This window comes from Mustela erminea, chromosome 5 (assembly GCF_009829155.1).
Source record: "Mustela erminea isolate mMusErm1 chromosome 5, mMusErm1.Pri, whole genome shotgun sequence".
Lineage (NCBI taxonomy): Eukaryota > Metazoa > Chordata > Mammalia > Carnivora > Mustelidae > Mustela > Mustela erminea.
Window position 1 is genome coordinate 146149214 of NC_045618.1, and position 26272 is coordinate 146175485.

The following is a 26272-nucleotide window of genomic DNA, read 5'->3' on the forward strand; positions in this document are numbered from 1 at the left end:
TTGCTTCTGGAAACCATCCGCGCCCCTGAGGCACGCGTCGCCGGCAGCAGGGCTCAGATTGCACGTCCACGTCCGAGGAGGAGTACGGCTCCCACCACGGCTCCCCTAAGCACGCACGCTCCCTCGCCTCAACAGCCACGCAGACCCCGCGGGCTGGCGGCTCCAGCCGCACGCGCCCCCGGGCCCCCGGCCTCCGGGACACGGATGACGAGGAAGAAGACCCAGACCCGTACGGCTTCATCGTGCAGACCGCGGAGATCGCGGAGATCGCCAGGTGAGTGGCTCCGGCTCGGCAGGAGGCCTGGGGGCACCCCAGGGCAGGCGTTGGGCTGGAGGCTCTTTTCTCGAGGGTGCTCAGCACGTGCCGCTCGGAGGAGGTGTGGGGGACGGAGGGGGGCGTGGGGGGCTGCAGATCTGCCCGGGAGGCTGGGGGGTGTCCGGGAGGAGGAAGGGCTCCACGGTGTGCGTTAAAGAGGAGCTTCTGTGTTGTGGTCCCCGGGGTCGCCTCCAGACCGGGGAGGCTGACGCACAGGTGGTGGGACCGGGAAGGGGTCTTCTGCCGAGGGCGGTCGGTGCTTTGGTGGCTGGGTCCTTTGGGGCTCGTGCAGGGGCAGGAGGGGTCCAGGGCCGAGTGCGTGGCCCGTGTTTGGTGCTGAGGAGGCTGAACTTGTGCCCTTCAGACAGGTGAGCGGGGGCAGGTAGTCCTTGGGAGAATGGTCCGTGGGGACAGGCACCGCGATGGTGACAGTGGCCATGGCGGCTGCAGGTTGAATGGAGAGGACCTGTAGGGCGTGAAGAGGGCCGGGGACAGAGCTACCTGGATGTGGGGGACGGTTCCCGGGGCTGACGAGGGGCGGTCCGGAGGGGGCAGGCTGGGGCATCCCAATGTGCTGGGGGCTCCAGAGAGACGTGGGGGTCAGTGCTAAGTCAGGGGCACACGTCCGTTGGGCGTCCATGAGTCTGAGGGATGTCCTTCTGTATTTTCTTGGTGTAGGCAGGGTGGGAACCAGTTGGGGGACCCCCATCTTGAGGGGGTCTAGGTCAGCCTTGCTGGGAGGTAGGGGCCGGCCGGGGTAGTTTTCCCCAGCCGCGCAAAGCATTTCTGAGTTCAGGCGGTTATGCCCGGCGAGGGGCAGGTGGCATTGGGAGCGGACAGGCCCCGAGAGCCGGCTAGGAGGTGCCCTGGGCAGTGCTGGGACAGCTGAGGGGGGATGCCTGGGCCTTGGTAGGTCTTGAAGGCCCCGTCGCCTGGGCGCCTGCAGGCACTGGTGTGCCGGGAACCTTGGGGCTGTTGCTCGTGTGCCCGCCAGTGAAAGGAGCGGCATGGACACTGACAGGTGACTCCTGTACGCCCAGCCTGGGCCGGGGGCTGCAGTGCACAGGACAGGCTGGTGGAGGGACCTGCTGTGCTCCGAGGACAGGGCTCAGTCTGGGGATGTCCTGGGCAGTTTGGGGTAGAATGTGCTTCTGGTCCCTGCTGGCCTCTGTCCCTTTCCAGGTGGCCTGAGGGCCTGGTGGGGAAGCACGCAGAGCCTGCCCGGGAGCTTGAGCAGGGCCGGGCTGGGGCCGGGCTGGGCCGGGCTGGGCCGGGCTGGGGCCGGCTGCCGCTGGCCTCCCTTGGCCTCCCTCCCGCCCCTGTGTGGAGGCTCCTGGTCTCTGTCTGCCTGCCCGTGTCACCCTTTGCCTGATTCTGACCCTTGTCTGTGACCCCTTCCCTGCCTCAAGTGTCCGTGCCTGTCGAGTAGGGCCTGGGTGGCCCCACCTGTCCCCTGGTAGTGACGGGAAGGTGTGGCCTGCCCTGGGGCCTGAGAGTGCCCCCCTCCCCCTTCCTGCCCAGCCCCAGCCCCAGCCCTGGCCCCCCTCTTGGGCCCTCAGACACTTGAGCCTCCCACGGGGCCCTGTCCATTGGGCATTGCTGGTGGCTGGTCAGGCACAGTTTGGGCCAGGCTGGGGGCCACACACCTTGGCCGCTGCCCCTCACGGAGCACTTGCCTCTTGAGAGGGACCCCTGCCTCCGCTGGAGAGGAGAGGTTGGCCCGGGGAGGTTCTGTCAGGCTGCCGCTCCCCAACCTCCCCAGCGCTGGTACCTGGCCAGGAGGACCCCGCAGGACCTGCCTTCTCTCCTGCGGGCTGTAGGCTGAGCCAGACGCTAGTGAAGGACGTGGCCATCCTGGCGCGGGAGATCCACGATGTGGCTGGGGACGGCGACTCGCTGGGCTCCCCGGGGCCCGCACGCAGCCCCTCCCTCAGCAACGTGCCCAGCACCCCTGCTTCAACCATCTCCGCCCGTGAGGAGGTACGCCCCCCACCACCGCCCCTGCCCCCGCCCCGGCCCCATGCGCATCTCAGCCGGGAGCTCTCCCACACGGCTGGCCTGAAGCTCGAAGTCTGGGACCACCCTCCTTAGGGGTTGGGGGGTCCCGGGGCCCCCAGTGGGCTGCACGTGGGGTCCGCTCCGTCCCCCTGTCGTGGGAGCAGGAGAGGTGCGGTCGGCCCCTGCGAGCGGGAGCCTCCTGTGTGGAGGCCGGCGGGTGCCAAGGAGGACTGACGGCTCCTGCCTCGTCCACAGCTGGTGCAGCGCATCCCCGAGGCCGGCCTCAACTTCCAGAAGGTGCCCCCTGGCTCCCTGAGCTCCCGAGACTTGGACCAGAACATGAACGACCGCTGTGGGGACTCGCTCGCCAGCAAGACGCGGCCTCGGAGCCGTGAGGAGGCAGGCGCCCTCCCCCCCCAAGCTGGTCGGCCGTCGGGGTGTGCCCAGGGCGGGGCCTTCAGGAGGGCCCAGGGCAGCGCGCTGAGCCCTGGTCCTCGCAGGTGATCTTCGACAACCTGATGCTGAACCCCGTGTCGCAGCTGTCCCACGCCATCCGGGAGAACACGGAGCACCTCGCCGAGAAGATGAAGTGCGTAGGGCCCCACGAGCTCCGTGGGCCAGTGGGAGCTGCCCCCAGACCCCCCCATACCCCCTCAGACACCAACATGAACACGTGCACATCAGCCAGGACCTGCGGGGCAGAGAGGGGCGCACTGCCCTGGGGGTACACGGGTGCACATGCCTCCCCAGCTTCGGGAACTAGGGCTTCCAGGACGACCACAGCCCCCAGCCCAGCCCTCCCTGCGTCAGGCCGGAGGCCAGGACTCTGGGTCCAGCCAGCCCCGTTCCTGCTCTGGGCCTGCGTTCCCGCTTGGGGACAGGCCGGGGGTGGTGGGAGCAGGTCCGGGCGCGCGGGTCTGGGCCCCGTCATCTGGGCCTCTGCCCACTCCCCCGGCGGCAGGATCCTCTTTCAGAACACGGGGCGGGCCTGGGAGGAGCTGGAGGCCAGGATCAACGCGGAGAACGAGGTGCCGCTCCTGAAGACGTCCAACAAGGTGAGCGCCAGCCGCCCCCCAGCCCCGCGGCGCAGGGCGCGGGGACTCACCCGCTCGGCGGTTCTGCCCCATGTGCCCCCTCCCGCCCGCTTCCAGGAGATCAGCTCCATCCTGAAGGAACTGAGGCGCGTGCAGAAGCAGCTGCAAGGTGGGTGGGCTGCGGCGGGGTGGGGGCTGGGGGGCTGGAAGGGGGAGCCTGGGTCAGGGGGAGCCTGGGTGGGGGGGCCGGCTGCGGGGTGGGTGACCCCCAGCGCTGCCACCCCTGGCGCAGGCAGAGGGAGGCCCGGGAGGCAGGGCAGGACCCGCCAGCTGGCCTGACCCTCCCTGCCTGCCCCACAGTCATCAATGCCATCGTGGACCCCAGTGGGAACCTAGACCTGCTGACCGGGAACCGGAGCCCCGCGGGCTCCGCCCAGCTCGGGAAAGGCCGGCCGGCCGCCCAGAGCCCAGGCTCGCCCCCCTTGGCCCTGTGTCTGAGGAGCTTCCCACAGCGGGTGAACTGCGGCTCCCCAGGCCTCCCGGACCCTGCCCTCCTCCCCGACTTCCTGCCGGACGCAGAGAGGTTCCTGCTCTAGGCGGCCTCCACGTGCCTGGGTCCAGCGCTGCCGGCGCCCCTTGTCTGCCTCCACGGCCCTTCCCGGCTGCGGATGGTTCACCGCAGACCCCCACATGTGCCATAACCCTGTGGGCAGGTGCCTCTGTGCCCAGACCCCCTCCCTAGCTCCCAGCCAGCGCCCCAGCTGGACAGTCCAGCCCCTGCGGCTGCCCCCGCAGACCCTCTGGCCCAGCTCCTGCTGCGGCCATCCCGAGGGCGGGCGTCACAGGTGTGTACCCTGTCTCCTCTCTACTCCTGTTATTTTTGTCTTTAGCTGTTAAGGGAAGAGTGGTCTGGGCCAGTACGGCAGCCCCGGGCCTGGAAGGCCATCATCCCGCCCGTGCGCTGGGGGCGGCTGTTCTGCTACGGGCTCTGTGGGCTCAGCAGTCCCGTCCCTGTGGGCTGGCCGGGCCCAGGCCAAGGAGGGGCTGGACCAGGGGTGGGTATCATTCAGTGCCAAACACGGAGCCGGGAGGGGCTGCTGGAGCCCCGGGACTCGAGGGCAGGGTGCTCCCGGCTGGCCCTGCAGCCCGCTCTGCCATGGAGCCGGTGGCTCCCGCGGCCCCGGGGTCGGGTGGCCTGTGGAGTTGTCTGGGGTGGGAACCCCACTGCTTCGAGCCTTTGGTGCCAATGCAACTGCCAAACCCACAAGTGTACAGGCTGCGGCCGCGCAGGCTGGGCATACGGGCACACATGCTGGACACGCGCGCCCACTCTCCCGGCGAGCCCAGGTGCGCGCGCACGTGGCGGGGCCACCCTTCCCGGCCACGGAGGCTGGGCTCCTGCACTTGGCTTCCTGCAGTCCGAGGCTGGGGCTGGGGGTCGGGAGGGGAGCCCTAGCCCGAGGCTGCGGGAAGCCAGGCTTCCGGAAGCTTCCTGGGCTGTACCCCTCCCCCAGCCCTCACCCCTGTCCTCCCTGATGCTGTGGGCATTTCTGGGGTGTCTGCAGCCAGCTCCAGGCCCTGCAGGCTGCTGTGCTCCTGGTCCCGTGGGGGCTGGGGGACACGGAGAGCCCCCAGGGACAGTCTTGCCTTCTCAGGATTCTTCCAGCTGGGAACACGGGTGGGCAGAGTGTGCGCCGCCCCCGGGGCAGGGGGTGTTTCTGGAGCCTCTAAAGCCAAAGAGCCCATGGGTGGTGGCAGGTGGGGGCACGGGTGGCTGCGCACCAGCCCGGCCCCTATGTGAGTGGCGACTGCAGGAAGGGGCCCGGCGGGCGGTTGTGAGCCCGGCCGCCATGGGCGACGCGTTGTCTCTGTTTACGTGTAGCCGACGTGCAGTCGCGTGCATGGGTCCTGGGCCCCCGCCCCCACGTGTCCGTGTGTGTGAGTGTGTGCGAGTGTGAGTGGTGGGCTCCCTGCCAGGACCCCGCCCCTGAGCCTGCTGTGTCCACAGGGAGGCGGCGCCGGGCCCCCTCCCGCCCCTGCATGCCGCGCGGTTGCCCGCAGCCTGTCCCCCGGAAGCGCGGTGGCCGTCCCATCCACACCCACGCTCTGCCATCGCCGCCGCTTCTTATTCACCCACTTCCGTCCCTCCCCCATCCAGCTTCCCCTTGGGATTGGTAACTTACCTGTCTGGCTTCTTGGAGGTACTTCTGTCTGTCTGTCCTTGGGTGGTCTCATGGATGTCTTTCAGGAAACGGTTATTTTATATGAGTTGTCATGGGGTTTGTTCTAATAAATCATTCTGTCACATGGCGAAGATCCTGGCGTCTGCTGCCTTGGCCTGGGTTCGCCGCTGCGGGGGTCTGGGGTGGGGTCTCCCCTCCCTGGCTGGGAACTCCCCTTCCCCGCGGTCGGGGGATGCTGCGATGCCCGGACCCAGCCGCCAGGGGGCGGCGCAGGCGAGGACGCGGCCGGGAAATTTCACACGTTTCTCCCCCAAGAAAGAAATTGCTTCCTTCGAGCTGTTCAAGGGTGACCAGAACCGCCCTCAGGCCGTGCTGTGGACGCGCAGCGGTCCCGGCTCCGGGTGCCCAGCCGCAGCTCCTTCCGATTCCCTCACGCTTTCTGTGGCTTCGGAGCGTCTCTGACCTGACCCCAGGGCTGTGATGACGTCCCCGGGTCTTCAGACACCCCCAACCCCGGCTGCAAGGAGGGCCCACAGGAGCCGGACGGGCTGAGGAGAGTGTGCAGCCTGCTGTCCGCCCAGGAGGCTGGCCGCCACAGGACCTGCCCTCCGGGTCCCTCGAGCACGCCCAGGAGGCCCTAGTATCTCCTCGGGGCCCCACCTCGGCTCTGTTCCCCACGCCAGCTGTTCCCCGCCTCCGCTGTGTACACCCGAAAATCTGCACCCCCCAACATGTGGACGTTATGCTGCACTAAGAATTCAACACAGTAACCAGGAATGGAAAATGAATGTATTAACATAAAATTCTTCATAATGTTCCTTTGCTTTTGTAAAAGTGTCCGTGAGACCTGTTTCTGGGCTCTCATTTTCCGCCTAAACAGGGCGATTCACACCGTCCTCTGTGCGCCGGCTGTGCGGGGTCTACAATCTCGTTCCTCCGCATGGAGCCGGCTGTTTGGTTTGGTCGGTTTTCTCCGTGACACGTTTGTTCGCTGCTTCATTAACCGTCCTCGCCCTCATCTTTGTTCGTTTCCCCCTTCCCTGTTTCAGTATTTCGTTCTTCCTTTCCGTACTCTGTGAGATTGATTTTCAGCTTTCCTTATTTTCTGATCCATGGATTTAAGGCTACAAATTGCTTCCTAAATGTAACTTCAGCTGATCTCGTGACGTTTGATACATTGTGTTTTCATTATTATTCAGGTGAAAAAAAGTTGTTGTGTTCATTAGGATTCCTTCCTTGGCCCATGCATTATTTGGATGCGTGTTGCTAAATTACCAAACATTTGAATATTTCCTAGTTATTCTTGAACATTCCTACTTATTCTAGCTTATTCCCACTGCGGTCAGAATACATACCTTAAATCATTTCAATTTTTGGAAAGGTATAGAGTATGCTTTTTCACCCAGAATAGGGACAGTTGTAACAAATGCTTCATGTGCCCTTGAAAGTAATACATACTTCCATTTTTTTAGAGAGATTATCTTTTGCCAATTTGATCAGCTTTATTGTGTTCAGATCTTCAAATATATCCATTAATGTTATGTCTGCTTGCTCTACAGCTGCTGCAAGGCCGCATTAGTCCGCACTGATTATGGGTCTGTTTTTCCCTTCAGTGCCATCGGTTTTTCCTTATGTATTTTGAAGTTGTATTATTAGGTGCGTAAAGTTTAGAACTGTATTCCTGATGGGCCTTTCGTCATCATGAAGTCTTTTTTTTTTTTTAAGATTTTATTTATTTACTTGACAGAGAACACAAGTAGGCAGAGAAGCAGGCAGAGAGAGGGGGAAGGTGGCTCCCTGCTAAGCAGAGAGCCCGATGCGGGGCTCGATCCCAGGACCCTGAGATCATGACCTGAGCCGAAGGCAGAGGCTTCACCCGCTGAGCCCCCCAGGCGCTCCTCCTTGTACTCTTAGTGGGTACTCCAACAACTATAAAATTCATCCTTTACTTATTATGGTCTAATGAAATTCATTTTACTACTTCCTGGCAATTATAAAACAGTTCACAATTATAAAATTCAATGATAAAATTTATTTTTCACTTATTAGGGCCTGATGTAAGTTTGCAGTTTTACCACTTCTTGGTCCCTGTAAAGACCTTCCAACACTTTAAATCTGTCTGCTTCTCCCACCTTTGTGCTCCCATGATCAGGCATTTTAACTCTGCAAATACCATAAACCCTACAGTGAACTATTTTATTAATTTCTACAGTCGACATGGCCTAAAGGTATTGCCGTGTTTGTCTCTGCTGCCCCCCCCCCACTCCTGCACGACCGTGTTCCCACGTGGGACCATTTGCCAACAGACCGTCTTGGAGTGTGTTTCTGGTGTTGGTTTACTGTGATAAAATCTCTCCCCTCTTGAGCAGGCGTGTTTGGAAATGCTTTGCCTTTTCCTTTCCCTTGTCGTACTGATCGTACTGATAGAGCATTCTAAGTCGCCAGTAATGTTTTGGGGCATGCGAACATGTTGTCCATTGTCTTCTGGATTTCACTGCTTATGTGGAGAAGTCAAGCGTATTACTGTAGACTTTCTAAATGGTGTCCTTTTAGACTTTCTCTTTGTTTGTAGTTTTTCTGTGGTTTTCCTACAACGACGGGCATCTTCGCGCTCGTCTGTGTTGACGTTTGTGGCGCTTCTTCCCGAGTGTCTGTCTGTCCGGCTTTCCCCGGTTTGGGGAACACCTCATCCATTTTCTCTTCAGACACAGTCTGCCCCGTCCCCAACTTTGCTGGGATTCCCTTCATGTGTGCGTCAGACCTTCACGTGTGCCCTGTGCGTCTCTCGCACCGTGGTCCGTGTTTTCTACCTTTTACTCTCTGCAGACCCTACAGCAGCCTAGATGCCCTTCAGTTCTGTCCAGTTGACTCCTTACTTCGGTTATTTTATTTTTAGTTCTAGAACTCCTTCAATTTAACAACACTATATTGTATTTCTCTAAGTGGAAGTCTCCATCGACCTCATGCAGGAGCTCTGACCCCGGCCTCTGCGCTTGTTCCGTGGTTGGATGTTAGGTGACCCTTGACTTGAAGTGATAAACGCTGTGAATGGGGTGAAGAGGGACCCCCTAGAGGACGCTGTCGCTCGGAGAGGGTCACTGCTGAGCAGGGACTGGTCCCGTGCAGTCAGGGGCGAAACTTCAGATGTGACGAGGCGTGCTCCACCTCTTAGCTCCTGTCCGCCCGTCCTCCTGGGGCTCTGCTCTCCGGGGCTCAGCAGGAGCCCCACCTGTGGGTCACAGCTGCCAGCACCCTGTCCTCCATGGAAGCAGAGCCCGGACTCACGTTTGAGTCCCCAGAACCATAATAGCATTGAGCTCTGTTCAGCTTCTCAAGCTCAGGGCTGTGCCCTCAGCCTCTTGTCCCTGCGCAGGACATCTGTCAGCGCCTCACGAGGGAAGGCGGCCCCCGAGTCCGGGAGACCCCGGCGGAGTCGCAGGGTTCCCGTGCCGGCTCCGTGGGGCTCCCAGAACATGCCCTGCCTCTCAGCCTCTCGCGCTCCGCCTCCTCTCTGCCCGCGGGGGCATCGGGAATTGTTAGCCCGAGTCGTGCTGAAACCGCGCGGAGGTGAGATTATTTGAGGTAGAAAGGGCAGTCCCCATGCACCGGGCGTCACGTGGGGACCTGGAAGCTGGAATGGCCAAGGGGCCGCATTCAAGTCCCTCTGGGGACAGCTACGGGCCCAGAAATGCCCCTCATGGCCGAGCTCTTGAGATTTCTGTCCACACGCACTCGGGACACAGGACTCGTGTCCAGCAAGAGCAGGGGTGGAATTAAGAACCGTGCTCAGAGCCGAGCGTCCTCAAGGCTGACGCACAGGGAAGGGGGAAGAGAGCCCTCCCCGGGGTCCCCGGGGAGCGAGCAGGGAAGCTCATCTTTTCCCCAGGCTCTGGGTGGGAGGAAAACCTGCGGCAGGAGCGGAAACCTCAGACGATGCTGAGCAGCGGGTTAGCCGAGCCGAGTCGCTCCTGCGGCGGCAAGGCTGAGGCGCAGACGGCAGCCGGGGGGGGGGGGGGGGGGGGGGGGAGTCGGAGGCGCGGGGCGCGGGTGTGGAGGCTCACCGCACGCGCCGCCCGCGTTCCGCGAGGGGAGGACATGGGAAAGAGGCAGAGGCCGCGGCCTCGGAGAGAAGGGCTGAGAATGTTCTAGAAATGATCACAGGCATAACTCCTGCGGTTTGAGAGCTCCAAGCCCCAAGGTGAGAACCAGTCTCACCGCGACATGCCCCGCTGAAACCCAGAAGACCCCAGTCAGAGAGAAAACCTCCAGAGCCAACCGGCCGGTGAGAGAAGTGGCCTCAGAGGGACAGCCCGGGGACGGACGCCCCTTCCTCCTGGGAGCGCTGCACCGAGGTTGGATCGGGGCCTTCGGGGACAGGAAGACAGTTGTCACCCAGCTAAACTGTCCTTTCAGAGTGAGGGAGAGAGAGGCGGTCTCGGGCTGGGAAGCCGGACGCGTTCGCTCTGCGGGTGGGGACGCAGGGGTCCGGAAAGGTGTCAGCGGAGCTCGGAGGAGCAGAACCGCGAGCCGGCGGGGAGGAAACCAGCCCATGGGCGGCAAGTCTCGGGACCCACGGAGTGTGGTCTCAGTGCCCACGACCGTCGCTGGGGTGCATCCCCCAGGAAAGGGGGGCTGACACCCCAGAGGTAAATGCACGGAACCCCCAGGCCGTCGCGGGAAGCAAGTTCCTCCTATTCAGGGGCGGAGCGAGCCCTTAGCGGGGCTGCAAAGGCCAGTGGCCCTTAGAGGCCGCAGAAGCGGGAGTTGGGCTAGGGAGGGGGTGTGGGAGCTCGTGCGCCGCCTCACGGTGGATTACGGCCCCCCTGCCCGCTCAGCCTGCGCCAAGCCCCGTGCTGGCCTGGAGGGACCCTGAGGAGAGTGAACCGTCAAACTTTCCATCTGGGGGTCCTGCCTGACCTCTCCTGTGGGGACACGGTGGCAGGGATCACACTGCACCCCCGAAGGTGTGGGAGCAGCAGGGCCCACCAGGGGCCCATCACAAAGGAGACCTTTATGGGGTCTCAGGACTTGGCGTCAGCTCGTTCTTTCCTCAGTCTGCCTCGGAAGCCTGGCACCACATCCTTCTAAGTTCTCGAAAGAAGGAATGAAGAGCCTGGGGTTGGGGGGCGGGACCGGCCCCTCCGGCCTCCAGGGCGGGTCTGAAGCCACCTGCTGTGTGCGCCGAGTGCCCGGACCTGGGCTCCCGCGCTGTGTGCCGGACAGCATCCAGGATCCAAAAGGAGACTGCTGGGGCACCCGGCGGGCTCGGTCGCTACAGCGTGCGACTCCTGATCTCGGGGTCGTGAGCTCGAGGCCTGCGTTGGACGTAGAGATGCCTGAAGTAAATAAACTTCAAAAAAAAAAAAAAAAAAGGAAACCACCCCAGGAACACTGAAGAACGCCTCCGTCAAGGAGAATGTTTTAAAACCAGCCACAGTGGCGCCTGGGGGGCTCAGTGGGGTAAAGCCTCTGCCTTCCGCTCAGGTCATGATTTCGGGGGTCTTGGGATCGAGCCCCACATCGGGCTCTCTGCTCAGGGGGGAGCCTGCTTCCTTCCCTCTCTCTGCCTGCCTCTCTGCCTACTTGTGATCTCTCTCTGTCAAATAAATACATAAAATCTTAAAAAAAATAAAAAATAAAAATAAAACGAACCACAGAGTAAAGAAATCCCTTACACAGGAATGGAATGATGGGGTTCTCACCATAACAGACCCCTAAGGACCTTGGGTTCTAGGGAAAACAACGGTCTGTCCAGAATTCTGTGCCTGGAGCGCTACCCTTCCATAGGGAAGGAACACTAGAGACATTCTCACGTTCCCGAGGACCGAGTGTCCCCAAGACGCGCCCGTGAAAGGGCAATAACCGGCGGCTGAGGCCGCACAGCCGGGAGCGCCCCTACTCCGGCCGCTTGCAAAGGATGTGTTTTGGGAGGCGAGCAGCGGGCAGCTGTGAAATAGGAGAAGGAAGGGTGAGCAGATCATTCTCGCACACCCTGACTGCACAAAGTGATGATACGGTGTACGACGTGTGGGGCTTGAAGTAATAATAGTAACAGTATCGCAAGACAGGACAGACGCGAGAGGCGCACGCGCTGGAGATCATCAGAGGTGAAGTTCACGAAGGCCCTTGCGCTCCCCAGGAAGAGGGAAAGATGTTCCTGATGTCTGTGCCTCCTCATGGAGCTTATGGGTGAACACCCAAAGACGAGCCGGTGACAGCACGGGGACGTGACCGCCTGCAGCAACACACGAAAGGGCGTTTACCGCGGGAGCAGACTCGCAGTGGCCTGTCCTTCAGGTGCGAAGCTGGCGCCCCAGCTCCCTCCTGGCTGCGTGGCCAGATCCCAGGAGGGAGCGACGGAGCCCCCTTCACCGGGCGTCTCCCTGGGCAGCGCGTGGGTCAGAACCCGCGCCGTGGCCATCACGGGGACCACAGCCAGCGGGAAGAATGACCCTCTCGGCTCTCGGAAGTGCAGAAGAGCGCTCGCGAAGAGCGGCGTGGGGGGGCCGTGGAGGGCCCGTCACCGAGAGGTCACAGCTCGAGCGGGACAGGAAAACAGGAGAAAAATTAGTCCACCAGAAGAGCAAGAAGAAGCCCAAGAACCGCAGGAGTGGGCCAAGCAGACGACAGACGGCATGACCCATGGAAATGCAGCGGTGATCCCAACAAACGTCAACAGACGAAACCCAGCTGGAACGGGTAAGGTCGGCCGCTGGCACGGCGCTTTACACGCCGGAGCTGGCGGCGCTGGAGGCTCAGTCGGGGAGCGTCTGCCTCGGACTCGGGTCATCTCAGGGTCCTGGGATCGAGCCCCAGGTCGGGCTCCCTGCGCCACGGGGAGTCTGCTTCTCCCTCTGCCCCTCCCCCTGCTCCTGCTCTCTCTCTCTCCAATAAATAAATAAAATCTTAAAAAAATTAAATTCCAGCTCTGTTACTCACGAGACACAGATCTGAAATGCAAGAAGGCCCATCAACCTAAGGTAGAGGACATTTTTTTAAAAACCACACAGATTTTAAGCTAAAAATAAGACAACATAGCTTTTTTTTAAGGTTTTTTTTTTTGATAGACAGAGATCACAAGTAGGCAGAGAGGCAGGCAGAGAGAGGGGGAAGCAGGCTCCCCGCTGAGCAGAGAGCCCGATGTGGGGCTCGATCCCAGGACCCTGGGATCATGACCTGAGCCAAAGGCAGAGGCTTTAATCCACTGAGCCACCCAGGCACCCCACAACAAAGCTTTTTAAAACCGAGTGCTTACCAGGGCAAGTGAGAGCGCAGGTACAGGTGGCTTAGTCGGAGACAAAGAGACCCGGCAGTGCAGCCTCCACTGCAGGAAGCCAGAGTCCACGTGGGAAGCCACGGACCAGCACAGCCCTCCCACGGATTCCGGGCCGAGGACACAGAACGTTCATAAGTGACACATAAGAGTTGAAAGCACATCCGTGAGCGGGATTCGCAGACGGATCTAGATGCCAGAGCCCCCCTGGCAGAGGGGGCACGCTCTTCTCAAGCGCGTTTCAGTTCTGAGCCCACAATGTGCACACGAGACGCCTCTTGAGCAACATTAAAAACGTGACGCTCTGCGGGCTTTGCTTTCTAACCCAACACGACTGAATGTTGGGAATCAGTCAGGAAGAAAGAACTTCACGTATGCTTGGAAATCTTAAACTGAATTTCCTTTTTTTTTATGACTTTATTTATTTATTTTTAAAGATTTTATTTATTTATTTGACAGACAGAGATCACAAGTAGACAGAGAGGCCGGCAGAGAGAGGGGGAAGCAGGCTCCCCACTGAACAGAGAGCCCGATGCGGGGCTCAATCCCAGGACCCTGAGATCATGACCTGAGCCAAAGGCAGAGGCTTTAACCCACTGAGCCAGCCAGGTGCCCCAAGACTTAATTTTTAAGTAATCTCTATACCCAACATGGGGCTTGAACTCAACTTTAAAAATTTTATTTAAATTCAAGTTAGTTGGCACAGAGTGGATCACTGGTTTCAGAGGTAGAACTTACGGATTCATCAGCTGCGCGTAGCCCTCAGGGCTCATCGCATCACGTGCCTCCTTCATGCCCGTCACCCGGTTACCCCGACCCCCACCCCCACCCTTCCAGCAACCCTGTTTGTTTCCCAGAGTTAAGAGTCTCTTTGGGTTTGTCTTCCTCTCTGATTTCATCTTCTTTTATTTTTCCTTCCCTTCCCCTATGGTCCTCTGTTTTGTCTCTTATGCTCCACAAATAAGTGAAACCATATGATAATTGACTCTCTCTGCTTGACTTATTTCACTCAGCATAATCTCTTCCAGTCCCGTCCATGTTGCTACAAAAGTTGGGTATTCGTCCTTTCTGATGGAGGCATAATACTCCATAGTGTATATGGACCACATCTTCCTTATCCATTCGTCCGTTGAAGGGCATCTTCGTTCTTTCCACAGTTTAGTGACCGCGGCCATTGCTGCTATAAACATTCGGGTGCACGTGCCCCTTCAGATCACTACATTGGTATCTTTAGGGTAAATACCCAATAGTGCGATTGTGGGGTGGTAGGGTAGCTCTGTTTTCAACATTTTGAGGAACCTCCATGCTGTTTTCCAGAGTGGCTGCACCAGCTTGCATTCCCACCAACAGTGTAAGAGGGCTCCCCTTTCTCCGCATCCTCGCCAGAATCTGTCATTTCCTGACTTGTTAATTTTAGCCATTCTGACTGGTGTGAGGTGGGATCTCATTGTGGTTTTGATTTGTGTTTCCCTGGTGCCGAGCGATGTGGAGCACTTTTTTATGGGTCTGTTGGCCATCTGGATGTCTTCTTTGCAGAAATGTCTGTTCATGTCCTCTGCCCATTTTTTGACATGATTATCTGTTTTGTGTGTGTTGAGTTTGAGGAGTTCATTATAGATCCTGGATATCAACCTTTTGTCTGTACTGTCATTTGCAAATATCTTCTCCCATTCCGTGGGTTGCCTCTTTGTTTTTTGACTGTTTCCTTTGCTGTGCAGAAGCTTTTGATCTTGATGAAGTCCCAAAAGTTCACTTTCTCTTTTGTTTCCTTTGCCTTTGGAGACATATCTTGGAAGAAGCTGCTGTGGCCGATGTCGGAGAGGTTACTGCCTATGTTCTCCTCTAGGGTTCTGATGGATTCCTGCCTCATGTTGAGGTCTTTTATCCATTTTGAGTTTATCTTTGTGTGTGGAGTCAGAGAATGGTCCAGTCTGATTCTGCATGTGGCTGTCCAATTTTCCCAGCACCATTTATTGAAGAGATTATCTTTTTTCCATTGGACATTCTTTCCTGCTTTGTCGAAGATTAGTTGACCATAGACTTGAGGGTCCATATCTGGGCTCTCTACTCTGTTCCACTGGTCTATGTGTCTGTTTTTGTGCCGGTACCATGCTGTCTTGGTGATCACAGCTTTGTAATAGAGCTTGAAGTCAGGCAACATGATGCCTCCAGCTTCAGGGTTTTTTTAAATAGTTTTCTTAAAAAATATATTTATTTGACAGGGAGAGAGACACAAGCAGGAGAAGCGGGAGAGGGAGAAGTAGACTCCCCACCAAGCAGGCACCCCAATGCGGGGCTCGATCCCAGGACCCTGGGACCATGACCAGAGCCAAAGGCAGACACCTCACGACTGAGCCACCCAGGCGGCCCTCCAGCTTTGGTTTTTAAAGTCTGGCTTTAGAACATAGTGCTTGATTTTTACCTCCTCAGACACATGTAATAGCAAGAAAATCCTTGTAGAGAAGTCTTAAATTTCGGTTAGTAGCATTATTGTTTGTAGTGATGCTAGGATTATTACTTGGAAACTGTGTTAAACATGTTATAAGCCAAAGCTAACAAGTAATTGTATGAGTGTCCGGGGCCGCATGTTCGCGTGTGGAAGAGAAGGGAGCGGAGTACAAACCCGCGCGGGAGGAGAGCTTGTCCTCCCCGAGGGAGACGCGTCCCCGCACGTCCACGGCAGCGTGACCCACCGCAGCTGAGACAGGATGGCGGCGTTCGTGTCCCCCGGAGACAGTGGCTGAAGAAAGGTGTGGTGTGCTCGCACACACGGCGAGACCTTCTCAGCCATGAAAGGGGAGGAGATCCTGCCACGTGGGTGGACCCAGAGGCGCACTTTGAAGGGAGCCGAGTGATCGTTTCCAGGTGTGGAATGCCAACGGCGACCTCAGGACTCGGAGCGGGACCAGCAGGTGCCTGGGGCAGGGCCGGCGGAGCACGTGAGGGGCACATGGACACACCTCGGTCGGCCGGGCCGGGGATGGGCCAGGGGCGCACGGGGCGCGGTGCTGCGTCCTGGGACGCTGCTGAGAGTGCAGGCCTTGAGCGTCCGCATCAGAGGGAAAAACCCCGATTCTGTGAGGTGACTTGGCGGTCATCCTGCGGTATAAGCAAACCGCGATGGTTCCATGTCCCCCGGAAACCGGTGTGACACACGCCAGCTCCATCACCATAAAACGGGGTGGGGGGGTAATAAAATTAAGAAGCAAGAAAAGAAAGCAGCCCTCGTGATGTCGCGGCTGACTTGGAAGCTCTTGCCGAAGGCCGTCAGCCGTGTGACCGCGGACGGAGTGGCGCCGGCAGCCGGGCTGGTCAGGAAGCAGGAATGTGCGTCGCGCGGGGCATGAGCCCTGGGTCCTTGCTGGGAGCGAGGCAGGAGGCACTTTTTTCTAACAGTCACACAGAGCATCCCACGCCGGGAAGCTGAGAGCCAGCAGGACCCGGGGCCCCCGAAGCCCAGGACGGCATTGCTGCCAGGACGAGCCGTCTCCGCCTCACTCCCTGCGCCCGGTTGCAGGGCGAGGAGCAGAGACTCCGTGGGGAGGGCAGGTGGATCTCCGGGTAGTGGCCAGGTCAGACGATGCAGCTGTTAGTGCCCTTATGAAAGAGCCCCCAGAGAGCCCCGGCCCTTCCCTCTCGCGAAGACCAGCGAGGAGAGATGCGGGACCCAATCTGCGGGTGCCGCGACCTTACTCCCGACCCTCAGAGTGGTGAGGAGCAAGTGTCTGCCATCTCCAAGCTGCCCGGTCCGTGCCGCTTGGTTAGAGCAGCCTGAGCAGACTCAGGGAAGCCTGGCCTACGCTCCTGGGAACACGGAGCTGACGGCTGAACCCCAGCAGCCATTGTGGGCCACGAGGCTGCTCATCCACCCCAGGGTTCGGGAGCTAGGGTCCCCAAGGAGGGGCCCGGAGGGACCTGGCTCCCCATGGCCTTAGAGCCAACAGCGTCTTTAAGCCGCCAGCCCCTACGCTCGGTCAGCGCAAGAGAGAGATGAACAGTGTTGCTCGAGCCAGGCTCCTTGGGTCTCTGGAGCTCGTGTCGAGCCCAACCGATGCCCGGGCCTCCACCTGGGGAGTGGGGCCGGGGGGGAGACTTTCTCTGGAGGCGGCAGTTCCCAGCCGCACCCTCTGGCTGGCCCACCCAGCTCCAGATGTCTGTTGGGGGTGCCAGCGAGGGAGGTACTCCGGACGAAGAGGAAGTGGCCGAAAGGGGAAGCAGCGGGCCGCAGGGAGGAGGCAGGTGGGCTGGGGGCGGGGGCGGCCGCCGGGGCTTAGGGCCTGCGGTCCTGCAGTCCGCGGCCGGAACAAGATGAAAGCCAAGGCGGTGGCTCCGGAGGTGAGTCCGGGAGCCCGGGGCCAGGCGGGAGAGGCAGGCCGAAGCGGGCGGCCAGCGAGCCCAGGCCCAGGGGATCACAGGGCGCCCCGCGGGGCCTGGCGGCCTCACCCCGGCTCCGCAGGGCAGGAAGTCGCACGCTGCCAGCCGTGACCGCTGATGCCCGGAGGGCCCCAGCCTATCCCCAGCCCAGGAGCACGGTGGCTATTGGGCCACCCCCTCCCCACGGCCGGCCCCAGCCCAGGGACACAGGCTTTCTGTCACTGCAGCGAGCCAGCAGTTCTGCAGCTGCTTGGAACTGCCCCGGGGGTGGCCTCCCCAGGCCCCAGTGCTGTTCCGAGGGCCCAAGACAGGGGAGGATGTGCTCCGGGGAGCGGAGGTCAGAGAGGCGCCTGGGACAGCTCCGAGTCCCAGTGAGGCTGTGGGGCTCTGATCTGCCCTCTCTGCCTGGGACACTTGGGGAACAGGCCCCTTTCCCCTGTGGTACAGCGGAAAGGTGGGGGAGGGAGCGGCCAGTCCAAGGAGGTCCCTGGGGCCCCTTTGCTCAGCCCCCAGCCTCGGACTTCCCACGCGCTGCATCTCCTGAGACTCGGTGAAGGCTCGATGGACCCCGGGGCATGGGCGGTCCCCTGAGCTGGGCTCTGCCATTTTGGGGGGCAGAGTGAGGTTCTGAACGCAGCTCTGGGGGAGCATCCTGGCTTCCCTCTGGGGGGACTCCCTGCTTCTGCCGGAGGCCTCGTTTTGGCTTCCGAGGCCCCTCCCTGCACTCCCGGCGGGCGCACCGATCCCTGGAGTGCTTGGCCCACCGAGGCCACTATGGGGGTGCCCTGTCCGCCTGGCTTCCAGCTCTCTGTGGGACTAGCTGCCCTGAGGGGGTAGAGTCCTGGGGCAGAGGGGGGCCCCCACACAGCACCCCAGGTTCCCCAGCCCTCAGGCCCCCGGATGGCAGCGAAGGGTCTCCGCTCAGCCCCCGCCATGCCTTCCCAGCCAGGAAGTCCTCCTGAGTCCCAGGAGGGGGCTGCTGAGGCCCCCCAGGCTGAGGCCCCACCCTGGGAAAGGAAGCAGCTTTTCACGGGCTGGTAAGGAGGGCCCAGCTGAAAGCAGAAATGGCTCCGGGCCTCACCACGCACATGGCTGAAAGAAGGAACCAAGGTTCAGACACGCGGGCGCCCGATGAGAGCAAGAGGGCGAGGGGGGCCACAGGGCCGGGCTAGCTGCTCCGGCACAGACGGACACGAACACCCACGCGCGCACACACACAGCCATGTGCACACACGCACGCACGCACACTCACGCACACACAACGCACACGCACACGCACACCGGCTTCGGGCTCCACACGGGGTCCCCATCTGCAGGGCCTGCGGAGGGCAGTGGAGGGCAGACCAGGGCCGGGCCTGCGGCTGCTGGTGGCACCAGGTCGCCGTGTCAGGGGCCGAGAGCTCCGCAGAGCGCATCAGAGGCCCTGGCGCCCCCGCTCCACAGGCCCACAGCCCAGGGACAGAGAGCCTAGCGCAGCAGAACAGGGGGCTCGAGGGAGGGGGCTCCGCAGGCAAGGATGAAACCAGCCAGACCAGCGCGCTTCCCTCAGCTCCCCAATCCCTGTCTCGGGGCCCAAGGGAGAGCCTCAGGCCACTTGGTCCCGCTGCCCCGCAGTGGGCTCGGCCCTGCTCAGCGTCCTCCCCTGTCCTTCGCCCACCCAGCACCCCTGCAGGCCTGGCCCTCCCTGGGAGCCGGGGACAGTCTCTGTCAGCACCGAAGGGCCACCTCAGCCCACCCAGAAGTAGAGCAGACGCACGCCATCCGGGGACCCCACAGTGACACCCTTTCCTGCTGCAGGTGCTGGGAGCGCTGGCCGTGCTGGGGCTTGGTGCTGGGGCTCTTGCCTACGTCCTGTGGCAAATGCACCTCCCGCCCACCAGCGGCCGGCTGCACCCGGAGGAAGGGCCCACCTCGTCCCCGGGCCAAGGCTCCCGCCGGCCCTGGGAGCCCCAGAGAGGGGAGGCTGCGCCGCGGCTGAAGGACGCCTGCCGGTGAGTGTCTGTGAGGTCTGCAGGCCCGTGGCCGCGCTCAGCTCTGCCCCTCTGCGAGCTTCCCGCCCTTGGACCGGCCCGTCGGCCGGCATGGCCCTCTGCCACTTCTCAGAAGAGAGTGCTGGCCGGGAAGGGCGGCCCCAAGGTGGGGATGGGCCGGAGCTGACGGACTTGGGGTGCTCCGCGCAGCAACACAGGCCGCTGCCCCACAGCTCCGCTGCAAAGCCCAGAGCCGCCTGGGCAGCTTCTCAGCCTTCCTGTCACGGTGTCGCTGTTCCCAGCTGCCCGGCCACCTGCCTTTCACGCTTTCTGCTGTGGGGGGAGTCCTGCTCAGAGCCCAGCCCGTGGAGCCCAAGATGCGCTCCCACCACCGCCTGGTCCGGGCCGCGCCTGGGGCCAGGCCTGCAGGGCGCTCCTGCACCCTGGGCCCGGCCGGTCAGCTTGGGCCGCCTCCCGCGGCCTCCCTTCCGGTCGGCAACCCAGACCCAACCTCGGCTCAGAGCGACGGCTCTCCGGCGGCCGTGCCTGGAACTGGGCTGGGCCCGGGGCCCCAGTCTGCGCTGCTCCCTCCCTGGCTGCCCCCACCGCCCCCGGGTCGCTGCCCGCAGTGGGCTCGTGGGGGCTCATGCCTGCCCCATCCAGTCTAGTTGGCTCCCCTGGCCTGGGCTCGGACCCCATGTTGGCGGTGATCCCCAGGCCTGACCAGTGGGGACGGGGCAGGGGATGCGAGGTGGGTTGGTGGCCCCCGTGCTCCGCTCAGGCCCCACGGGCTGTCTCTGCAGGCTTGTCCTTGTGGAGAGCACCCCCTGGGACCTGCCTGCTGCGGCCGGCAGCCCGTCGGCCCAGCCCCTGGCCCAGGCCTGGCTGCAGCTGCTGGACGCCGCGCGGCACAGCATTCACGTGGCTTCCTTCTACTGGTCCCTCACAGGGGCCGACATTGGGGTCAACGACTCGTCTTCCCAGCTGGTATGGCCGGCCCTGCCCACCCCGCCTGGGTGCCGGGGCGCATCTCTCTCACTCTGAGCTGTGGGTGGGCAAGGTGGCCTCCCGGGAGAGGTCTGGGTCCTTCCTAGTTGGTGGGGCCTCACCCCCCATGGCTGGCCCGGCCTCGCAGGGGGAGGCCCTTCTGCGGAAGCTGGAGCAGCTGCTGGACAAGAACATTTCCCTGGCTGTGGCGACCAACAGCCCGTCACTGGCCAAGAACTCCACGGACCTCCAGGTCCTGGCGGCCCGAGGTAGGTGCCTGTCCGGCCCAGGCCCGCAGGCTCGGGGGCAGGCATGGTTCGTGACCAGCTGGTGCCACGGACGAGGAAGGCGCGCAGAGCTGCGTGGGAGGGGCCAGGAGGGGCCCCGTGCTTCGCTCGTTCGCCAGGAGGGCAGGGGCCCGGGGCGGCGTGCTTAAAGTCAGCCTCGCGGGACTGGGGCTGGTTCCAAGGGGCCAGACGGTCATCCTGCGTGGTGGGCAGAGGTGGGTGGCCTCGGGGCCCCCCTGAGCCCAGCTGCTCTGACCTGTGGGTGGGCTCGGGCTGGGAGCTCAGCTGGGAAGTGATCCTTGCAGCCCCGGGCTCTGGAGAGGGGCTGCCCCGAGGGGTGCGGGGCCAGTCGGTGCTTTCGTCGCCTCCCTGCGAAGTGGGGATGATGACGCCATGAGCTTAGCAGGACTGCTCTGAGGGCCAACAAGCTGTCCCGCCTCGAGGAACTGGGCTCACCGTGAAGCGGACACCTGGCGAGACCCCGGTGACCGCACGGTCCTCGCCCCCCGGCCAGGTGCCCAGGTGCGGTTCGTGCCCTTGAGGAAGCTCACCGGGGGCGTTTTGCACTCCAAATTCTGGGTCGTGGACGGACGGCATGTCTACCTGGGCAGTGCCAACATGGACTGGCGGGCCCTGACGCAGGTGAGTCCCAAGGGAGGGAGACCCATCAGGGACCCGTCCGCTGCCCGTGCTCCCGGGGCCTGGCGATGTCCTGTGCGGCCCCGGGTGGAACAGGGGTGGGGCGTCGCCCTGGTGCGCGGAACAGGCGCCGGCTCGGGGGTTCGGGGATCCCACACGGCGCCTGCCTTCGCGCCCCGGAACATCGTTGCACCCACGGGAAGACGCCGCAGTCTCTGCACCAGGGAAACCTGCGTCCCTGAAGGAAAAACAAAGCATGAAAAACCAGCCCGAGAAGGGTGGCGGCCAGCGCAGCCACGCCGGTCGTCGGTCGCCGGACAGGGACGCGGCGAGCGACTTCTCTTAGGCATTTTCTGTTTCTGCGGTAACCAGCACGCGCCGTGGCTTTGACGGTTGGGTACAATGTGCAAGACCAGCAGGGCCCCGGTCACCCCGCAGCTCCTGCGAGCACTGTCTGTCACACTGTCTGTCCTGACTCCCGCAGCGCCGCTGCCAGTGCGGGGGCCACGCTCCGTCCCGGGGCAGAGGCCCGCCCCCCGCAGCCGCCGCCCTGTCCCTACAGGTGAAGGAGCTGGGCGCCGTCATCTACAACTGCAGCCGCCTGGCCCTCGACCTGGAGAGGACCTTCCAGACCTACTGGGTCCTGGGGGCACCGAGGGCTGTCCTCCCCAGCGCCTGGCCTCGGAGCTTCTCGTCCCACATCAACCGCTTCCAGCCTCTCCGGGGCCACTTTGACGGGGTGCCCACCACGGCCTATTTCTCCGTAAGAGCGGCCGAGGGGGCCTGCCAGACCCCCGGGGAGCCTGCCCCGCCGCCGTGCTGCCCAGCGCCCAGGACCCAGCTGTGGTCCCCCGGCCAGCGGCGGGCTATCCACAGACCCAGCACCAGGAGAGGACGCAGGCTGCGCCGTCCACGGCCACGGGAGACAGGCAGCCTGGGAGGGGGCGGGGCTTCCCGTGGCCCAGGGAGGGGGGCTCAAATAACTGTTGGGTGGGGTGGAGGGGCTTTTGCCTGGGGCCTGGGAGGGCCAGGGCGGACCAGCTCATCAAGTGGGTCCGTCAGGGAAGGGGCTGGGGGCGGACTGACCCTCCATCTGGGCGAGTGGGAGCAGGGGCTGGTCTCTGAGACCCAGCATCGGCCGGGGCGGGGTCCTCCGGGGGGCCGGGGGTGCGGCATGGGGCAGGCTTCCCGGCCTTCCTACCCAGACTGAGGGCAGCCCTAGGTCCCGGTGCAGAGCCTCCCTCCCCTGTCCCCACCTCTCCAGGGGGCCCCTCTGGTCTTCCTCTGAGATCCCACATGCTGGAGGGTGAGGGCAGGCTGGGTCGCAGGTCCAGGAAGCAAGTGGCTCAGTGCCCTCGGGGACCTCTCTGCCTGGACAGGCCTCGCCACCGGCACTCTGCCCACACGGCCGCACGCGGGACCTGGAAGCCCTGCTGGCCGTGGTGCGTGGTGCCCGGGAGTTCATCTACGTCTCGGTGATGGAGTACTTCCCCACCACGCGCTTCAGCCACCCGGCCAGGTAGGGGCGTGGGAGCCCGGGATGGGGGTCCGCTCTGCGGAGGGGCAGCCCCCGGCGCATTTCCTCTCCCACTGGGACCCCTGCTCAGCCCCGGCTTGCAGTCAGGGTCCCCGTTGGCCCGAGGACCCTGAGCCGCCCTCCCACAGGTACTGGCCGGTGCTGGACACCGCGCTGCGGACAGCGGCCTTCAACAGGGGTGTGCGCGTGCGCCTGCTGGTCAGCTGCTGGCCCCACACGGACCCCAGCATGTTCCCCAACCTGAGGTCCCTGCAGGCCTTCAGCAACCCCACGGCCGGGGTCTCGGTGGATGTGGTGAGGACCCCCCCACCAGGGCCGGGCTGGGTGGGTGGTCCTCCTCCCCCTCCTCACGTGCTCCCTTTCTGTTCCCCAAAGAAAGTCTTCATCATGCCAGTGGGAAATCACTCCAACATCCCCTTCAGCAGGGTGAGCCACAGCAAGTTCATGGTCACAGAGAAGGAGGCCTACATCGGTGAGCAGGCGCTGCCCCAGGACCCCGAGTCTTTGAGGGGCACCGAGCACGTGTGCATGACCACGGAGGCCACAAAAACCCACAGAAGAGGGACATGACCCCCAAGCAGTGGCTGGGCCAGGGTGCTAAAGGGGACTCTGTTCTCACGGGCGGCACGGACCCCTCAGGACAGAGGCGAGCCGGGGGGGGCTCTCAGGTCCAGGACAGGTCCAGGCTCAGGGCACCAGGCGGGTGGGAAGCCCCAAGCCCCAAGTTTTCAGGACGCTGAGTCGGGACACCAGCCCCAGGGGAATTGGGAGGAGCCGCACCGCACGCGCGGAGAGCTGGTTGGCTCTTCTGCATCGAGGGGCTGGCCCGGCTGCAGTTTCTGGCAGCAGAGTGGCCTTGGAGCCCCTCCGTCCCCAGCGTCGTGGCCGAGCCTGATGGCTGGGCCCTGCGGAGGGAGAGAGCCCCCTCCCAGTCACACGGGACTCTCTCCCGCCCACCGCCCCAGGCACCTCCAACTGGTCGGAGGACTACTTCAGCAGCACCTCGGGGGTGGGCCTGGTGGTCAGCCAGAGAGCGCCCAGCGGCCGGCCAGGGCTCCTCACCGTGCAGGAGCAGCTGCGTCGCCTGTTCGAGCGAGACTGGGATTCCCGCTACGCCGTGGGCCTGGACGCACAAGCCCAGGGCCAGGATTGCGCCTGGCGAGGCTGAGGGGCTGCTCTGCCCAGTCCCCAGCCCGCAGTTCCCACGTCCCGCTGCGCCTCCCCACCTGCCGCGGGTCAGGGCTCTGAGCCGCCCTCCTCACAAGCCCTGCTCACGTCTAGGACCTCCCAGCTCCCGGCAGGTACAGATGGACGGCTTGCCCTTGGCGCCTGAACCGGCCCCTTGCACGCCCCACCTCCTCCAGGGAGCCTTCCGGGATTGTCCTCCCTGACCCACAGAACCACAGTCCCTACCCACGAAGAGGCTTTAGAATCCACGCACCTCCCTCCCTGTCTGTGTGGGTCTGGCATGGGCGGCTTCCACTCCTCCCAGCCCCAGGCTGGGGTTCTGCACCCCCCACCCTGGGACGGCTCTGCCTGCCTGTCGGTGCCTAGGCCTCACCCACAGGAGCCGGGGGTGGGGCTGGAGCAGGTGCTGGGACAGGCGGACCCAGGATGGGGGACAGATGGAGAGGGGAGGGGTGCAGGGCTGCTGTGTGGCCCCAGGACCATGTGCAGTGAGGGCCGGCACTTCAGGCAGGGTCGAGAGAACCTGGTTTGGAGCCAGGGCTGGGGGGGTGGGGGTGGGGTACTGGCACCAAGCCGGGGTGGAGCCTTGGACATGGACCTGCCCAGGGGACACCGCCCCAGGAGGCGCCCGGACACCGCCCTGCAGAGGCTCTGAATCCTGTCTGACACCTGGGTTCTGGCCCTTCTGCCGGATCGGAGGCCGTCCCAGCGCACCCACTTGGCCTCTCCCGACTTCTGGTTTCTGACCAAGGCTCCAGAGCCCACCCGATCTGTGGAGGCCGCCCTGGGCGGCAGTGTGGGGTGAGCTCCGTGGCCAGGGGACCCTGGACTCTGAGGAGCTGAGCGAGGAGATGCCCGCGTCCGCCCTCCCACATCCTGGAGTGCCGCCCCCCTGGCCGCCCCGTCCTCTCTGCCCCACAGTGAGCAGGAGGGCTGCAGCCGGGCCCCATGTGTCAGCATCCTTGTTGGTGAGGAAGGTCCCCGACCCAGCCTGCTCCCCTGCCCAGACCTGCAGGGCAGGCCCAGCCTCTGGGAGCTGGTCTGTGTGTGAGCAGCCCTGGACCAAACCAAGCCCCCCGCCTCTGTGGCGGCTCCCCACAGCTCCTGTCCCCTGCCTGTGGACTGCACAGCGACCCCGTCAGAAAGAGACCCTGTCCTGGACCCATGGTGCCCTCCAGAGCTGAGTGGGGGTTTGCACTCTGGTCCTGGCCCCCAGCAGTGGTGTCCCCGGGCCGGTCAGCCACGAGCCATCAGGTCCCCGTGCTCCAGGTCGTGCCTGGATGACAGGGAAAAAGCCACAGCCATGGCCCAGTGGCCATCGCCACGGAAGGGGCTGGTGGCCACACGTCGGGGCAGTCTCTATGGCCTGTTCCAAAGCAGACCTTCCCGTCAGGAGACCCAGCTTGTGAGGCTTGAGAGGCCCCCCGGGGTGCCTTGATGTGGCTCCTTCTGGGCCTCGGTGGACAGACTCACGACCTTGCCCCGGAAGCCGTGTCCTGTGTGACCCCTCCCCTCGGCGGGGGGCACAACCGTGTTTGCTTGTAAGCAATAGAGCACACAAAGGGGCCGATCTGTCACTTCTGCGACTGTGTGACGCGCGTCTGTGAGTGCGCCCGCTGGGGGTCCGCTCCTCACAGGCCGGAGGAAGCTCCTGGGCTGTGGCCGGTCCTCAGCGAGGCCCCCGAGGCAGGGCACCGAGCGCGGCAGCGAGACGCAGCGAGACGCAGCCCGCAAGTGCTGTGAGCGGCCGGCGGCTCTTTCCCCACTCGGACGGAGGGACCCCAGCCCCGGCCCTCACCCCAACTCCAGCCTGCAGGACCCTGGGCTGAGGACCCAGCTAATCGGGGCTCGGACTCTCGAGGCACAGGAACTGGGAGGTCCAAACGCGCGTTGTTGTCAGCTGCTGGCCTGTGGCAAGGCCGCCCGCAGCATGGAGGCCGCGTGGGAGACCCTCCACACTTCCCGCCTCCAGCCCCAAGGCCCCCATGTCTCCGGCCCTGACCGCAGCCTCACCTGAGGCCAGAAGCCCATGGCGCCTAGCTGACCCCCACGGCGGTGTTCCCAGGAGGAGGGCCTGACACACGGGATAGGCCAGGGGCGTCTGCCTGGGGCTGCTGGTCTCTCCTGACTTCGGGACAAACGCCCCGCTGACTCGGTCCCCTTTCGAGTTCACAGACTGCCCGTTCTCCAGAGGATGGCCCGTCCTCAGGGTGGGTGGCCTTCCCACCAGCCACGGGGAGGGCACGGCGTGCACACGCTAGGAGGGGAGCCCTCTGCTCTGCCTGCTGGGGCAGCACCAGGTGGGGGCTCAGCCACAGTCTGAAAGGGGGAAGGAGCGGGTCATCAGGAGTCCCCCGGGGCCAGGCGGGGGCGGGGCAGGCTACACTGGGAGCTGTGAGCTCCCGGCCTGGGAGGGGCCTGCAGGGCACTCAAGACGAGGAGACTGGGTACCTGGGAGCTGCTTGGGCGGAGGGAGGGCAGCCCCC

General features: G+C 63.1%; 2 protein-coding genes across 5 annotated transcripts in view; both read left to right on the forward strand.

Annotated features, from left to right (window-relative positions):
- CEP170B (centrosomal protein 170B) overlaps positions 1–6697 on the forward strand; it is a 28179-nt gene extending 21482 nt beyond the window's left edge. For 3 of the 4 annotated variants that reach the window (XM_032341561.1, XM_032341558.1, XM_032341560.1), the window contains 8 exons: positions 31–274; positions 1263–1337; positions 2137–2296; positions 2570–2713; positions 2815–2903; positions 3276–3369; positions 3466–3517; positions 3709–6697. In XM_032341561.1, coding sequence (XP_032197452.1) covers positions 31–274; positions 1263–1337; positions 2137–2296; positions 2570–2713; positions 2815–2903; positions 3276–3369; positions 3466–3517; positions 3709–3944 — 1094 coding nt within the window. In that variant the 3' untranslated portion in view covers positions 3945–6697. The remainder of the gene's footprint in view (positions 1–30; positions 275–1262; positions 1338–2136; positions 2297–2569; positions 2714–2814; positions 2904–3275; positions 3370–3465; positions 3518–3708) is intronic. The other variant, XM_032341559.1, reaches the window with a different exon arrangement.
- A 10290-nt stretch (positions 6698–16987) lies between these two features.
- PLD4 (phospholipase D family member 4) lies at positions 16988–25363 on the forward strand. The gene is made up of 10 exons (XM_032341595.1): positions 16988–17139; positions 18976–19169; positions 19952–20135; positions 20284–20404; positions 20937–21064; positions 21624–21824; positions 22441–22580; positions 22727–22892; positions 22974–23070; positions 23564–25363. The coding sequence occupies exons 1-10, from the start codon at positions 17113–17115 to the stop codon at positions 23764–23766; spliced, it is 1461 nt and encodes a 486-aa protein (XP_032197486.1). The 5' UTR covers positions 16988–17112; the 3' UTR covers positions 23767–25363.
- The last annotated feature ends 909 nt before the right edge of the window (positions 25364–26272 follow it).

Coding starts and splice junctions, on each gene's coding strand:
- PLD4 (XM_032341595.1), top strand. CDS start 17,113: ATGAAAGCCAAGGCGGTGGCTCCGGAG. Junction 17,140..18,975: donor CCAAGGCGGTGGCTCCGGAG/GTGAGTCCGGGA, acceptor TTCCTGCTGCAG/GTGCTGGGAGCGCTGGCCGT. Junction 21,825..22,440: donor CCACCACGGCCTATTTCTCC/GTAAGAGCGGCC, acceptor CTGCCTGGACAG/GCCTCGCCACCGGCACTCTG.